Raw genomic sequence first — 15,157 nt, forward strand, 5'->3', positions numbered from 1 at the left:
TTGACTGAACAAGCCGTGCTGCCCCGTGCTTGTCCCCACCTAATTAGCTGAGGCATTCCTCAACCTTTGCAGAGACCTGGAATCAACCTCCTCTGGGAGGTCTTTTCCCCAGTAGCAGGTGGTGTTCAATGCTCTTGCCTTCTAAACCTCTTAAGAGCTGCTTTTTTGTTGCTTGTGCACATTTTAGTACTCAACACATTGTGCTGTGACTGCTTCTACTTCTACACTCGAAGCATATAATTTGCCCCCCTAAATCATTTACAGTTTTGGGAACCTGACCTGATAAGAGCTTAGTAAAAATCTATTGAATGAATACATTTTGTAAACCAATAGATAAACATATGAGTTAAGATCAGAGCCAACCCTGAGTCTAGATAATCCTGTATAATTTCGATATGGACCAAATCTTTGAGTTTGGAATTTGTTGTCTCTGACGTGGGCATTAAGACCACTGTCAAGCAGGACGATGGTGCTGGTCTGGATTATATCTTACAGTCTGTCCAGAAATGAGAGCCCTTTGCAGAAGGACCAGGTCACTCCAGGGGCTTACGTGCTTGACAACAGTTGTTGGTCCAGCTATGCCTGATATCGTTTAGAACTGCTGCCATAATAGCTGTGTGACTGAGTTAGTTTCCTTTTGCCTCTAAGTGAAAAACAGTTCTAGTTTCCAAATATTTCATCCCAATGAAAATGGCCACAGTTCTGCATTCTCTGGGAGAAGCCTGGTTCTGGAAATACAGAACTGGCCTCTGGAATATGCACTTTATCAGGGAACCCCTAGAGAAATTGCTTTGACACTGCTTTTCCATTGTACATTTGCTTTGAAACTGAACACTGTAATCAGTTTCTGAAGAACGTTTATTCTCAATGCTACATTCCATGCCATATTGACTTAAAACACAGACCTGTGCCCAAATCACAGCCTAGCACTAACAATGCTAATTTGAGCGTAACTAATGCTTTCACTGCTATGATGGATTTTGAGAGCAAGATTTCCACAAAAACCCAGCAATATAGTGAGAATTTGTAAGAATGCTACTGCTGACTCATTCTTTATTAGAAATACCAAACAATAAAAACTGAAAGTTTTATTTAAGGTGGAGTTTGGTTAAATCTTAAATTTTTTTTTTTTGTATGTGCCCCTAGCAGGAGCCGAACCTGGGACTCTCTGGTCCGCAGGCCAATGCTCCAGCCACTGAGCCAAACCGGCCAGGGCTTAATTTTTTTTTTTAATGCAAGCTATTTTTTTTTCTTAATTGATTTTGGAGAGAGAGGAAGCAAGAGGGCGAGAGAGAGAGAGAAACATCAATGAGAGAGAACATTGATTGGTGGCCTCCCACATGCCCCCCGCTGGGGATTGGACCCACAACCTGGGCATATGCCCTGACCGGGAATCTAACTGGCCACCTCTTGGTGCATGTATCCACACTCAACCGCTGAGCATTAAATCTTATGAAAAATACTACACTTCTTCAGTAAACTAAGGAATTTAAATTTTTTCATTTTCTTGCAATATAATTGTTTACATTGCACTGATTTAAAGGAATCTCACTTTGCACCTTGCTTTTTTTGATAATGAACTTGGCAGTTTATGAAATCTGCAGATACAGATGCCATTGACCATTGAGTTGTGGGCAATGATAGTAACATTGTGTTATGACTTATTACAGATCTTTCAGCAAAGAGTGCCTCAGCTCCCGATGAACTCGGTGCCCGTGGACACTCGAGAACATCAAGCTACGCAAGCCAGCAGTCAAAAGTGTCAGGTAGAGGCCAGAAGTGAAGTCAAGTTCCTTAGACTTTTATTGCTCTAACGGGACTAGAAGGGGCTGTGGTGCGGGAGGAGAGGGTTTGACTGCAGTGCGTCTGGTGTGGTTCCATATCCAGAGTGATCCTCTCCAACAGGGTACAGCTCGTGCCACTCCCGGTCGTCCAGTTGCTCTGAGCTCTGCCACAGGAGAAACACCTCAGAGGGAAGCACATCAACAGGAGTTGAAAGTATTCTAGAGCCATCTGATGAAACTGAGCCAAAAGTCGCGGAGCCACATCTTGAGACAGCTGATAAAGAAGACACGGCTTCAGAAACACTCAGCAGGTACCCTTCTGGTCTCAGCTTAATGGGGGGGGGGGGCATATGCAGGGGACTTTGTTATCACAGCACCATAAAAAGGAGATTTTTAAAAATTATTTTCAAAGATGCCCAGTGAAACAAGATTCTGTAGAATCTCAGCTGAAGCGAGTTGATGACACCAGAGTGGATGCAGACGATATTGTGGAGAAGATACTACAAAGTCAAGACTTCAGCCTCGATTCCAGTGCAGAAGGTGTGTGGATGACCATTAAGTATATGGAGATGTGTGTGATGCGGTTGGTGTGGCCCAGGGGTCAGCAGTAAAGAGCCAGTGCATCACAATACTGTCTGTTGCACGTTTGTGAAATAAATTTTACCCGTTAAAATCTGAAGATAACTTTGTAGCTCATTTGTTTTTTGTTTTTTAAATTTTTTTTTCCTTTATTGATTTTTAGAGAGAGAGGAAAGGAGAGGGAGAGATAGAAACATTGATGAGTGAGAACATCTATTAGCCACCTCTTGCATGCCCCCACTGAGGATTTGGCCCACAACCTGGGCATGTGCCCTGATTGGGAACCGAACCCATGACCTCTTGGTGCTAAACCACTGAGCCACACCGGCTGGGCGCTCATTTGTTTCTAAGAATGGATACTAAATTTGGTAAAGAACAAACTGAAAATCTCAATTTTAAAGAAAGCTCTTACTGTATTTTTAAAATTATGCATCAATGTCTACTATGTTTATATACCTTATAACAGCTATTTACATCTGCTTTGTCATAACTGGACACAAGTACTTCAAGTGACTATTGTAATCTGGAAGGTTGGGTCACGAACTTGGAATGATAGGGATTCCAATGAAGGATTCTGCCCCAGGATCCTTCGCTCCCTCAGCATTTTCACTGAAACTGAAAATTTACATGCCACCAGTTTGAAAGGTATAATTAGTCATCCTGGTGTGAATAGAGAGCAGTTAACAATGGACTTAGTTTCATTATGTAAATGGTTGTAAAGAGATATAATTAAACATCTCTTGTGGAAATTTATAGGAAGAGCTGTCTTCTCTACTCAGTTTTAAGAAAAAAATAGCTTTAGGGAAGTTGATGAGAAGTAACTATTAGGACAACTCTTAAATTGTCTGTTTTAAAACACGTATATAGCTTTTTTAAGTTTTAAATTTATTTAATAAAATTTAAATGTAAAGTATGAATTTATTACAATATGAATATTATTTAACAATAATAACTGTACCCACAACAAATATTTTAAATGTGCAGAAGAAGGACTGCGGTTATTCGTGGGTCCTGGGGGAAGGACAACCTTTGGCAGTCATCATCTTCCAAACAGGTACGTAATCCAAATAGTACCTTGTTAAAATAAAGAATAGACTGACTTTTTCTTTCTTCTTTTTTTTTTTCAATCCTCACCCGAGGACATTTTTGCATTTATCTTAAGATAGAGCTGGAGGGAGAGAAGGTGAAAGAGAGAGAGAGAAACAGAGATGTGAGAGAGACACAACGAGTGGTACCCACACGACCCCAACCAGGCCGGGGACAAACAGCAACCAAGGTACGTGCCCTTAGCAGGAACTGAACCTGGGCCTGTCTGGTCCGTGGGCCGACGCTCTAACAGCTGAGCCAAACTGGCCACGGCTGACTTTTTCTTTTAAATATCCACGAGTGGAAGATGAAAGTTACCAAGTTTGTATGAGATTGAGGCTAGGAAACACAAATCTTAGTAGTTCCATAAGATGAATTACAGCTTTTAGTATAGCCCAGAGTATTCCTTATTCTAAGAATGTTTGAAATTATATTTTATATGTTTATTTGTTGATTTCCTTAGATGTAATTTTAGAATGTATTAGTAGAGGACTGACTGGTAGAGCATTGGGCAAGATGCAATATCAAAAGGACATTTAGCAAAGAGTTCTGGCCTGGCCAGTGTGGTTCAGTCGGTTGGGTGTTGTGCTATGCATCAAAAGGTTGCATGTTCGATTCCTGGTCAGAGCGCATGCCCTGGTTGCAGGCTTGATCCCTAGTAGGAAGCATGCAGGAGGCAGCCAGTCGATGTTTCCCAGTCAAGGGCTCTTACCTGGGTTGCAGGTTCACTCCCTGGCCCCAGTCGGGCACTTGTGGGAGGCAGCCAGTTGATGTGACTCTCTCACATTGGTGTTTCTCTCTCTCTCCCCCTTCCTCTCTTCCACTCTCTCTAAAAATCAGTGGAAAAATGTCCTCGGGTGAGGATTAACAAAAATAAAACTAAAATAAGTAGTACAGCAGGGACCATTTGGCCCACCAAGCCTAAAGTATTTGGTACCTCACTCTTTCTACAAGATGAGAGAGACAAATAAACTAAAATTTATAATAGTATGATAAGTACTGTAATATAGAGAAGTAAAGGAAACTCAAGAACAGAGATGGGGCCTCACTCAGAGAAAACTTCCTGGGAGAGTTGGCACCTACAGAGCGTCTTCGGGAGAATAAAAGACAGGTGGGGTTACCAGGTGGGTATGAGGAAGACAGGTATTCTCAATGGTGGGAACAAACCAAAGGAACTTGCAGGCATGATAATTATAATATATGTATAATAATAAATACATTTTAGTCCTTACATTATCTCTCTCAGTACTCACAACATACTATGATTAGTTTTTAAAAAGAGGAAACAAAGATACTTGGTATGTAGAATTATGCACCTGAAACCTATATAATTTTGTTAATCAGTATAAATAAATTCAATAAAAAGGAAAAAAATCAAAAAGAGGATACAAAGATAAAAGAGGTTAAAGTAATTTATCCAAAACCTTCAAACTAGTATGTGGTAAATCCAATATTCAAAGTCTTGTCTCCTTTGAGTTCAAAGCCCATTCATTGCATTTAACCATTATACCTGTCAGGCTTATGAGTAAACCTACTTAGAGAATTGCCAATAACAGGTTCTTCTAAGGAGAAAGGCATGTGAAATGGAGCTGTGTGACATGAGGTTAGCAACTATCTTTATCACTGGTTTTAAGAAGTTTTTATCTGCCTGGCTGGTGTGGCTCAGTGGATTGAGCATTGTCCTGTAGACTGAGAGGTCCTGGTTCAATTCCCGGTCAGGGCACATGCCCTGGTTATGGGTTTGATCCCCAGTAGGGGGCATGCAGGAGGCAGAGCTGATTGATGTTTCTCTCTCACATCAATGTTTCTATCTCTCTTCTCTCTCTAAAAAATCAGTAACATAATTTTTTAAAAATAATTACATGTAAAAAATGTTTTCATCAAATTTGGAAATTGTCCAGCTTTTATTTCCCCCACTCCTTCTGATAGCCTGTCCTAGAAATTCTAGCCGCCAACCCTAGCTGGTTTTGCTCAGCAGTTAGAGCATCGACCCACAGACCAAAAGTTATGGGTTCAATTTCAGTCAAGGGCACATACCTCGGTTGTGGTTCAATCCCCAGCCCTGGTTGGGGTTGTGCGGTGGGCAACCAATCTATGTGTCTCTCAAATTAGTGTCTATCTGTCTGTCTCTCCCCCTCCCATTCTGTCTGAAAATAAATGGAGAAAACTATCCTTGGGTGAGGATTAAAAAAAAAAAATTTTTTTTAAAGAAATTCTAGTTCCCAGCATCCCTGAGCTGTGACCTGACTCCCATCAGAACGACCCAGCTGTGTTTGGGTTCTCCCTCCCTGTGCCGGAGGCTGGCAGGATCCTGAAGGAAACAACTCCGGCAGCAAGCTGGGGCATGGTCTGGCTGCTTCATTCATTTCCCTTCCCTGAGGACCAGTCCTGGGCTGCCTATAGTGCAATGTGTGAAAACTTTCACTTCATATATTCTGTTTAGATGTCTAGGTATGGAAAGCAGGAGGGAAGGTCTGGTTCCTGTTACTCCATCACTGCGAGAAGCAGACCATGTTAGGGCACCTACAGGCCAGAGTGCAGTGATGCCCACCACGGTCTCTTCAAATTCTGATTATGTGTCACTATCAGTGGGTGTTCAGTGGTGTTCTATTGAGGATACTCCTATTTCTTCTTGAGATTGAATCTGTAAGAACAGGAGTCTCTGAGCAATCAGTGAGAAGTCCTACTTGGTCCATGGTGGGCTGGTAACCACAACCTTACTTCCATTCTTTAGAATTTCCTCCTCAAATCCCACTAAGGCAGAGACTAGCCATGGTTCTGGTCTTGCTGATCTCTGGCATACTACATGAAATGCCAGGTAGTAAGTAGCCTCTGACATCATGACAAATGAGGAGATGAGTACCTGGTGAAAACTTTTAAGTAATAATACCCTCCAACCATGCAACACCACTTCATCCCTCCTCTTAATTATTCAAGGGGACTCAAAGAAGGGATAGAATGATCCTCATCCAAAAATAAACCCTCTTGCCATCACAAAGACACTATGTTTTTATAGGCTTGTAGAAAACCTTCATCCTCCCAGAAACAGTAGAGGGAGCATGTATGTTCATTTCATTGTAACAGAAGGCCAAGTACATCAACAATAAAAATTTTTAAAAAAGTCCTTCTGCTGAGGAAGCCATTACTTAATTTAAATATCTCTAAGTACTTTATTTACAAAGCTTGCAAAATTTAAGTATTTTAGTACTCTCCATATTTCATTAGTAGAGGTTTGTTACTACCTGGTATATTAGTGCAAAGGCCAAGCTGCTATAACAAAGACACCCCAAAATACAATGGCCAGGCTGATGGGACAGCTTTGCCCCAGAAATGATTCATTGACCCAGGTTCCATCCTCCGTACCTGTGTTGTCAAACTTGGACTGCTGCCAGTCCAAGGCAAGCAGTTTTCCTTTAAGCCAGTGGTCTTCAACCATTTGCACCTTGTGGTACACATAAACTAATTACTAAAATTCTGCAGCACACCAAAAAGTATATTTTTTGCTGATCTGACAAAAAATTAGGTGTAAATTTGGTTCATTCATACCAGACAGCTATTGTTATGTTGGCTGTTGTCATATTTTATTTGACAGTCTAAAGGAAAAGAGGTCAGTGCCCCTGACTAAATAGCCAGGTATTGCACGTTTTAAAAATTCTTGCATCTTGCCCCGCTCAGTGGTTGAGCGTCGACCCATGCACCAAGAGTCACCGGTTCGATTCCCGATCAGGGCACATGCCCAGGTTGTGGGCCTGATCCCCAGTGGGGAGCATGCAGGAGGCAGCCATTCGATGTTCTCTCTCATTGATCTTTCTATCTCTCTCTCCCCTAAATCAATAAAGAAAAAAAAAATTTTTTTAATAATAGAAGAAAATAAAAATTCTTGTAGCACACCAGTTGAAAATAGCTGCTTTAAGCAACAGAGGCAGAAATTGACACTTTTCCATTCATGTTCCCTGAGGAAAACTTAGTAACATGGCCACATCTATCTACAAAGGAGTTTAGGAGATGTCATCTCTAACCCAGCAGTGTGTATGTACCTAGCTAAGACTATGAAAAAGGGAAGAGTAGATTTGGGGGTACAACCAGCAGTCTGTCAAAGCAAGCTAGTGAAGAAATAAACCTCTCTTCAAGATCATTTTCACTTGTGTCTACATTACATAGATATAATTTACAGCCCAGACCATCGACAAAGAAATTTGTGTATTGATCAAAGAATGATTGCCCTTCCTAGGGAAGTACATTAATACACCACACATATACTAAAGCAGTTTAAAACTATTACCCATTCATTCTGTGTTCTTGGGTGAGACTGATTTTAGGATTTATATGTAAACATGTTTTCCATAGCGTGTTGAAAGGGTAAGAATTTGGAACCATTACTAGATTATCGTGGGAGTTAAGTATAAGAGGATCAGGGACTAGACTAATCCAGTGTGTTAATTATAAACATTCAATATTTTAAGTATTTTCTATCTGTGATGTCTTTAAACCCTGTGGAAATCAAACCTAGTAGAAAATGACTGATGCACTCTCTCTTTGGAGCCAAGGTTAACAGGAACAACCTCAAACACTACCACTCAAAACTTGGAATTTTTGTCCTGCCCTTTAGGGTGGTGTCTGGAGCTTACGAACAAGTTGTGATCAAGCGCTAGGAGCCGAGCTGGTGCACGGAAGGGAGCTGCCTTGGGTTCCAGAGGTGGGCCCGTGAGCTGCCGCGGCACTGTCTTCAGGCGCTTCTGTGTAAATGAACCTGTCTGGAGAGTGGCCGGGGGAAGCCAGCACCGACTTCTCTGAGAGTGCCCACCACTGCCCTTCCCACACTCAGGGGACATCAGGGTGGTGATGTCGGGGCCACGCGTGTCACGTGTGTTTGGGGTCCACGGCTTCCGTGGTCACTGCACGTGATCATGAAAAGACTGCCTTTTCCTTCAAAGCCTCCCGGTGAGGAAAACAACGCTGTGCATCTGGGGCTGGTTTTAGTGTTAAAGTACCAAACCTGTGATCGAGCTGCACGACAGATCTGGGCTCTAATTACTCAATTTTACGGTTAAGAGACAGTAGATGAAGATAAAAACTCTATAAATTCTGTTAAGATAGTTATAATTTCTGTTAAGGAAATTTTGCATATTATACTACCTAGAGTATTGTACTAACTGTATTAACTCTTTTTGATACAATAATTGATATAAAAGTATGGGTGTTCATGCTTTGGGAAAAGTTATTCTACAATTGAAACCTGTAAAATGCTTAATCTAAACACAGTCATAAGTGGAAAACCAGTGCATTTAAGTCTGAGCTCCGTGCGCGGTGCAGTGCCGTTATCATGCAGTATGTGTCATTACTGTTAGTATCAGATGTGCTGCAGAACTCTCACTAGCACCATGTCAGCGACCCGAGAAGCTGAGTGAATGTTCAGGGTGTTAAGCTACTCTAATGCACCCTAACATAGGAGCTGTTTTCACTGACTAATGTCTGCTGGTTTTAGGAGTCAAAATTTAGAACAACTGGAGGGAAATTGTGATAATGATGAGAAACAGAGCAGCCATTTCTCTGTAAGTTCACAGTTACCTGAAATTGAAAATTATTCCAAGGAGAGAGTGGAAAAGACAGGGGACAGCTGTTTGACACGGACCTGTGGTCTTCTGTCTTAGCCCCTCCCCCAACCCCATGATCAGATGCTATGCTTTCTTCTTACTATATCAGAAATCGGTTGTTTTGAGGCAAGAATAAACTAGAGTATACATCAAACAGAGCCTTTAAAGTAAGAATATCTGACCTGGATCTAGGTTAGCAGCACAGCAGATACACCTGAGGAGTTTTTCTAGGTTTTATGTGACAGTTTCTGTGTGGAAAGATTTTAATTTTCTTGGAATCACTCAGTCAGTGAAGAAAAATGTAGATTCTTATAAAACCAGAAATTCCCAGTCTTTACTTTCATGTCCAAGAAACATAATATGTTAGAATTACTTTGGTCTATGTATTTTCGTATTGGCAAAATAAGGGGGGGGGGGTGTTATTTTTAAGAAAATATTATTTTAATATCCAAATTGAGGCTGGAGAAACTTTGAATAGTTCATGTTAGGGATTGTGTGTGTGTGTGTGTGTGTGTGTGTGTGTGTGTGTATGTTTAAGATTTCAAGGATTGGGTATTCCAAATGAATCCGAAACTACTTTTACAAATAGATTCTGAGATTTTTAAAGAGATGACACCTCAGTTTAGAATATTTTCAATGTCAAGAGATAGGATTTTCTGAGTCATTAAACTTTCTTTGTTAAGATGTTTTGAAGAAAAAAAAATTAACCTGAAGATTTAAGTCTAACCAAGGAAAATGTTACCTTAAGTGATAAAGACTTGCTGTCTTTAAATAAACAAGTGGATGATGTATTTATTGTATATTATAGAAAAAAATTAAAGGAAATTTTCAAGAGAGATAAAAGATTGTTTAGAGAGATATTTATTATGACATGTTTTTTTAAAAACATATTTTTCTATTTTCAAAATATTCCTAGGCTATATTTTTTATTGGCGCTTCTGCAAATTATTTCAGAGTTTTGAAATGATAGCTAACAACTAGATTGTAGGCAAGGTTTAGTGAGGACATTCTTCAGATAGGTCAAAGGTGATATAATTCGGGCACCAGCCCTCTTACTCATCCTTGGCTGCCCTTGGCCTAGACCTTGATCCAAGACTAGCTCTTGGTATTTGAAAAGGATACAGAATTGTTTTCTAATGACAAAATGTGGATTTTGAAAAGCATAAAAATCATACCTTTATAAGTGAAGCAGCCACCAGATAACATCTTGATTTATATATGAGTAAACATAACAAACATTTTAATAAATAGAAACATTGGGAAGAAAAGAGATGGCAGTGTCCTCTGTAGTCAGGGAAGTCTGGGTTCAATTTATTCCAGTTTGTGTTCCATCAGCATACTTTGCAATCACATTTTATTACAGTCCTTAAAAATATTTGTTGAAGGTTGCCTAAGTGTCTGCCTTACTTCCAAGTTCTTTTCTTCGAGCATGTATTGTTAATATCTTAACCATGTAGCTATTGAAAAAAATATGTTTATTTAATACCAAGTCCACCTTTGGTTTCGTTTTGAGTTTAAAAAATCAAATTTGAGAAAGTAGATCTTAATACATTGATTTCTAAATATTAAACCAAATTTCAGATCACCCAGTGTTGGAGAATTTGCACATCTGTAACATTTGCTAACCCTGTGCTAGAGAAAAGATTAATGGTATTTTTAAGCTATATATTTGTGATAAGAGTCTTAAATGCCTTGTTGGGGGGGATTACTGAAAAAGCAGGTCATTTCTGTGACTTGTGCTGGTGACAGAGACCAGAGAGGATGTGAAGGGTAGCCAAGGACAAAGAAGGCCCTGGGCCATCAGTTTATACTTTGCTGGTTGACTTCCCTTTGCTGTGGTGTTGAAGGCTCTGTATACAAACAACTCTCGTGGATTAGTATTTATAATCTGACAAAATCTTGACCGAGATTCTTTTCTTTTTTTTTTTTTACCAAGATTCTTAAAGTATCTACAATTACAATCCTCCAGTCAAAACATACTCAGGCTGCAATGAGACTTAATAAATTAAAACATCCAGAAAGAATTTTAGACTTCAAGATCTCCAGGCTCACGACCACTTTGCAGGCTCCAGCTGCCAGTATCATTAAGTACCCTGTTGAAGTACTCTGAAGAGCGAGGCTTCCAGCGCATACACTAACGCCCTGCAGAGACTGGGCTCTCGTGATGGGCTTGCATTTTATTTTGGCAGGTCTTTAAGTGGGTCAGTTCTCCTACATGGTACGTCATGTGAATATAATCAGGTACTGTAGCAGAAATTGTGTTGTGCCGCTTTTTATATGTTGACCTAGGTACTATGCATAATTTTAAGAGCTGAGATGTTAAAGAATATAAGTCTAAAAATATAAAGGAAGAAATATGCCTATATTAACCGTATTTTAAGACTGCTCTGAAAATAAGGCCTTATTATTCCCTTATATGTTTGACTTTTTATAAAATAATATACAGGGTGGGGCAAAAGTAGGTTTACAGTTCATATGGAAAATAATACAATAATTAATAAATAATATTACAAGTATAAACTCACATACTTACAACTGTAAACCTACTTTTGCCCCACCCTGTAGACACTATTTTAAATGGTGGTGTAGGTGGTTTCTAGCTGCTCCACGTGACAAAGCTGGCGAGTCTTCACTGTGCACAGGCTGTGTGCTCCCCATTTACAGATGTTTATGTTCATCATATACATACATGTGCGTGCGTGTGTGTGTGTGTGTGTATATATATGAAAATTCTCTTGATATTCATTGACCAAATCCCATGCACAGGAAGACATTTAGGTTACATTCATTTTGATATTTTAAATACATTTTATTTGGGGGATACCTTCATTTTATGCATTTATTTGTTCTGTGGAAGTTAATATAGTTATAAGTGGTCATGTAAATGTTGATGCAAAAAGTTTTATTGAAGTGATTCCATTAGTATTCTGTTCTAATACTTGGAGAATGACCTTCATTTTTATGTATTTCTTTGTTTCACCTGCACAACTATAAATCCAGGAAATGTTTCCTTTTTTTTCCCCCCCATAACTGATTTTTCATTGTAAAATATTTGTAATAATGTAAAAGTGAATCTTCTACATGTTCAATAAAAATCATATCTTAAAGTTTAGAATGTTGTTTATACTTTAAAATTCCAGTAAAGATGCTGCTTCTTGCCAAGGTAAGGGAACAAGCGAAGGCGCGTGTGGCCTTGTCCTGAGGTTCCAGGGGCGACACTTGCACCCTGAAGCAGCTCCTGCCGTGCCGTGGCCGTGGGTCTGGAACCAGAGATCTGAGTCTGAGTCCAGACTCCCCTCTGAACCTGTTTTTTTGTGTTTTAATCTTGAAAATTGATTTTAGAGAGAGAGATTGATGTGAGAGAGAAACATCGACCAGTTTCCTCCCCACATGCACCCAGATCAGACCCACCGCCTGGGAATGTGCCCTGACTGGGAATCAAACTCACGACCTTTCAGTGCATAGGACACTGTTCAACCGACTGAGCTGCACAACACAGGCCAGGGCTGAACCTGTTTTCTAACCTAGGATGGAGATACTACTACTAATTCTTTTTTGGTTGTAAGATGTTAAGAATATGCCACTTGATAGGCACTTATCAAGCCAAATTTGCCTTTATGTTAGACATATAGAAGATAATCAATAAGCGTGCCACTATTAGAGGTTAAGATCATCACTTAAATGATACTGTAAACTGGTCTTCCCTTTAACTAGAATGTCCTCCCAAAGGAGAAACTATTTCAACACATTCTCTCTACTGATACTCAATTAAAATGGCAATTTAAAGTGAATAAAGAACTAGGGTTCAGTATAAGGCTGAACCCAGATCTTTCTCTGCAGATGGTCATGGCTTCCCTGGACAGTGCAGAGTATGAAAGATTGTGCGAGTTAAGGAAAAAGCTCCCTGCTTGCTGGTGGAAATGTGGAGTTTGGGCACTCTAGGGGAAACCCTCAAATTTCCTCCCCAGCACACAGGATCATATAGGGTCACCCAGGATAAACCCGTGCCAGATTACACAGCAGAACCTGGCAGGTCCCTCTGGCCTGGCCCCTCAATCCACATTTCAAGCATGGAGTTCCCAGGCCCAGCTTTCTTTTTTTCTTTTTTAAATTAATTTATTTTTGTTATAGATGTTTCTCCTTTTCCCCCCACTGATTCCTCCCTCCTCTCCCTGTCCCCTGCTTTGTTGTCCATGCCCATGTTCATGCACACATGCATATAAGTTCTGTGGTTTATCTCTCCCCCACCACCCCCTCTTCTGGGGATTGTCAGTCTGTACCCTACTCCCACGTCTCTGGGACTACCCCATTCCTCAGACTGTTATGTTCATTATATTCCACAAATAAGTGAGATCATAGGATACTTGTCTTTCTTGTTGTGACTCAACGCCTAGTATTTTTCTCTCTCTTCCTCCATCTCTCCCCCTCTTTCACCTTAACTTGCCTCTTCCTTTCTATATATCATAAACCTGGTAGCTCATGTAAGGAAATGAAATCTTTCCATTTGCATGATGATAGGAAATCTTTGGTGGAGTAAATCCATGCCATATTACACAAGATGCAAAACAAAAAAGGCTTACATTTAAACATTCCCGAGTTGGTGATCTCTATTCCAGATGGACCCATGCAATGAGAAAATGTCAGACCTTCCTGTACGAATTAGTTTAGACCCCATTCCTGTGCAGGTACAACTCAGGCAGGTGGAGATGTCTCCTGAACCACTTCTCTGAAGAAATCGGCTTCACTACTAAATCTTTAAGTCATTTCAGCAGCACTTTCCTGTGTTGCAGAAGCCTCAAACCGCTGTAGAAAATCGGCATGACCAAGTTTAGGGGGTTTGTTTTGTTTTTGTTTTTTGCATCTTTTTTTTTTTATCCTCACTCGAGGACATTTTTTTTTCTCCATTTTTTGTTCAAATAGAGTGGGAGGAAGGGAGAGAGAGAGAGAAACATCGTCGTGAAAGGGACACATTGACTGGCTGCCACCCGCATGACCCAACCAGGGCCGGGGACAGACTGCAACTAAGGTACGTGCCCTTAGCGGGAACCGAACCCGGGTCTCTGGACCGCAGGCCGACACTCTAACCGCTGAGCCAAATTTGCCAGGGCATGTTTTTTGCATCTTCTATCAGAGGGTCCTCAAAGCAAAAGAATGCATTTCCTCTAAGTGGAAAAAGTCTGCCACATTCCGGTATTGAACCTCAGTGACTCAGTTCAGACACCCCCTCCCACATGACCCTGTGTCTGCCCTTCTTTCCCCATACTCCATGTTGTTATGACCAAAGGAAACATATTTTTCAGTACTAATTTTAAGTAGTTTGAAATACTTGAGAAGGGATTTTAAAACATTGCATACTTTGCTTAAATAAGGTAAAAGTGTTTCCCTTTAGTATGAGATTAATGAAAGATTCTATAAATTCAGTTCCATGAGGATTCCTACTAGAAAGGTCTGGGTGGTCCTAAATAAAGGGCTTCAGGACAGAGCCACAAGGCTGGACAAAGACAGCAGTTAAAAATCAGCCTGTTTGAGCCCTGGTCGGTTTGGCTGAGCGGTTGGAGCGCCGACCTGTGGTCCAGAGAGACCCGGGTTCGGTTCCCACTAAGGGCATGTACCTCAGTTGCAGTTTGTCCCCGGCCCTGGTTGGGTCGTGCGGGTGGCAACCACTCGATGTGTCCCTTCACATCGATGTTTCTCTCTCTCCCCACCCCCCACCCCCCACTCTATCTGAACAAAAAAATGGAAGAATGTCCTCAGGTGAGGATAAAAAAAAAAAAGGAAAAGGAAAAAATCAGCCTGTTTGACAGAGTCTGAGTCAAGGATGAGGTGTGCAAGTAGGGAGCAATGCATTGTTTCTGGAAAGGACGATGAAATGGGTCACAGCAGATGGAATGGCGTGGTTAGAGATGAATGCAACAATGCAGGCAAAGAGCACATACAATTTGGCAGAAACATTAGGAACCCAAAAGAGGGCACTGTGTTCATTTGCAACTGACATGCCAGTGGCTTCAAAGACTACTTGCGAGACACTGAATTAACATTGCACACATTTATGACTTCCAGATCCAACCAGCTTGTTAGTTCTCAGCAAGACGCCTACGTGGTCCCCACCTATGT

General features: G+C 40.7%; 1 protein-coding gene across 2 annotated transcripts in view; it reads left to right on the forward strand.

Annotated features, from left to right (window-relative positions):
* Positions 1-11,500, forward strand: part of FAM102B (family with sequence similarity 102 member B) — a 71,477-nt gene extending 59,977 nt beyond the window's left edge. The window contains exons 7-12 of one of the 2 annotated variants that reach the window (XR_004960957.1): positions 1,671-1,766; positions 1,906-2,095; positions 2,197-2,324; positions 3,348-3,417; positions 8,059-8,390; positions 10,980-11,500. Coding sequence is in view for 1 of the 2 variants with exons in the window: in XM_036273353.1 (XP_036129246.1) it covers positions 1,671-1,766; positions 1,906-2,095; positions 2,197-2,324; positions 3,348-3,417; positions 8,059-8,101 (527 nt within the window). In the remaining variant the exon portion in view is untranslated. Of the gene's footprint in view, positions 1-1,670; positions 1,767-1,905; positions 2,096-2,196; positions 2,325-3,347; positions 3,418-8,058 lie in introns of both variants that reach the window. The other variant, XM_036273353.1, reaches the window with a different exon arrangement.
* Positions 11,501-15,157: the final 3,657 nt, after the last annotated feature.

The sequence above is a fragment of the Molossus molossus genome, unplaced genomic scaffold (genome assembly GCF_014108415.1).
Source record: "Molossus molossus isolate mMolMol1 unplaced genomic scaffold, mMolMol1.p scaffold_m16_p_20, whole genome shotgun sequence".
In the NCBI taxonomy this organism is placed as follows: domain Eukaryota; kingdom Metazoa; phylum Chordata; class Mammalia; order Chiroptera; family Molossidae; genus Molossus; species Molossus molossus.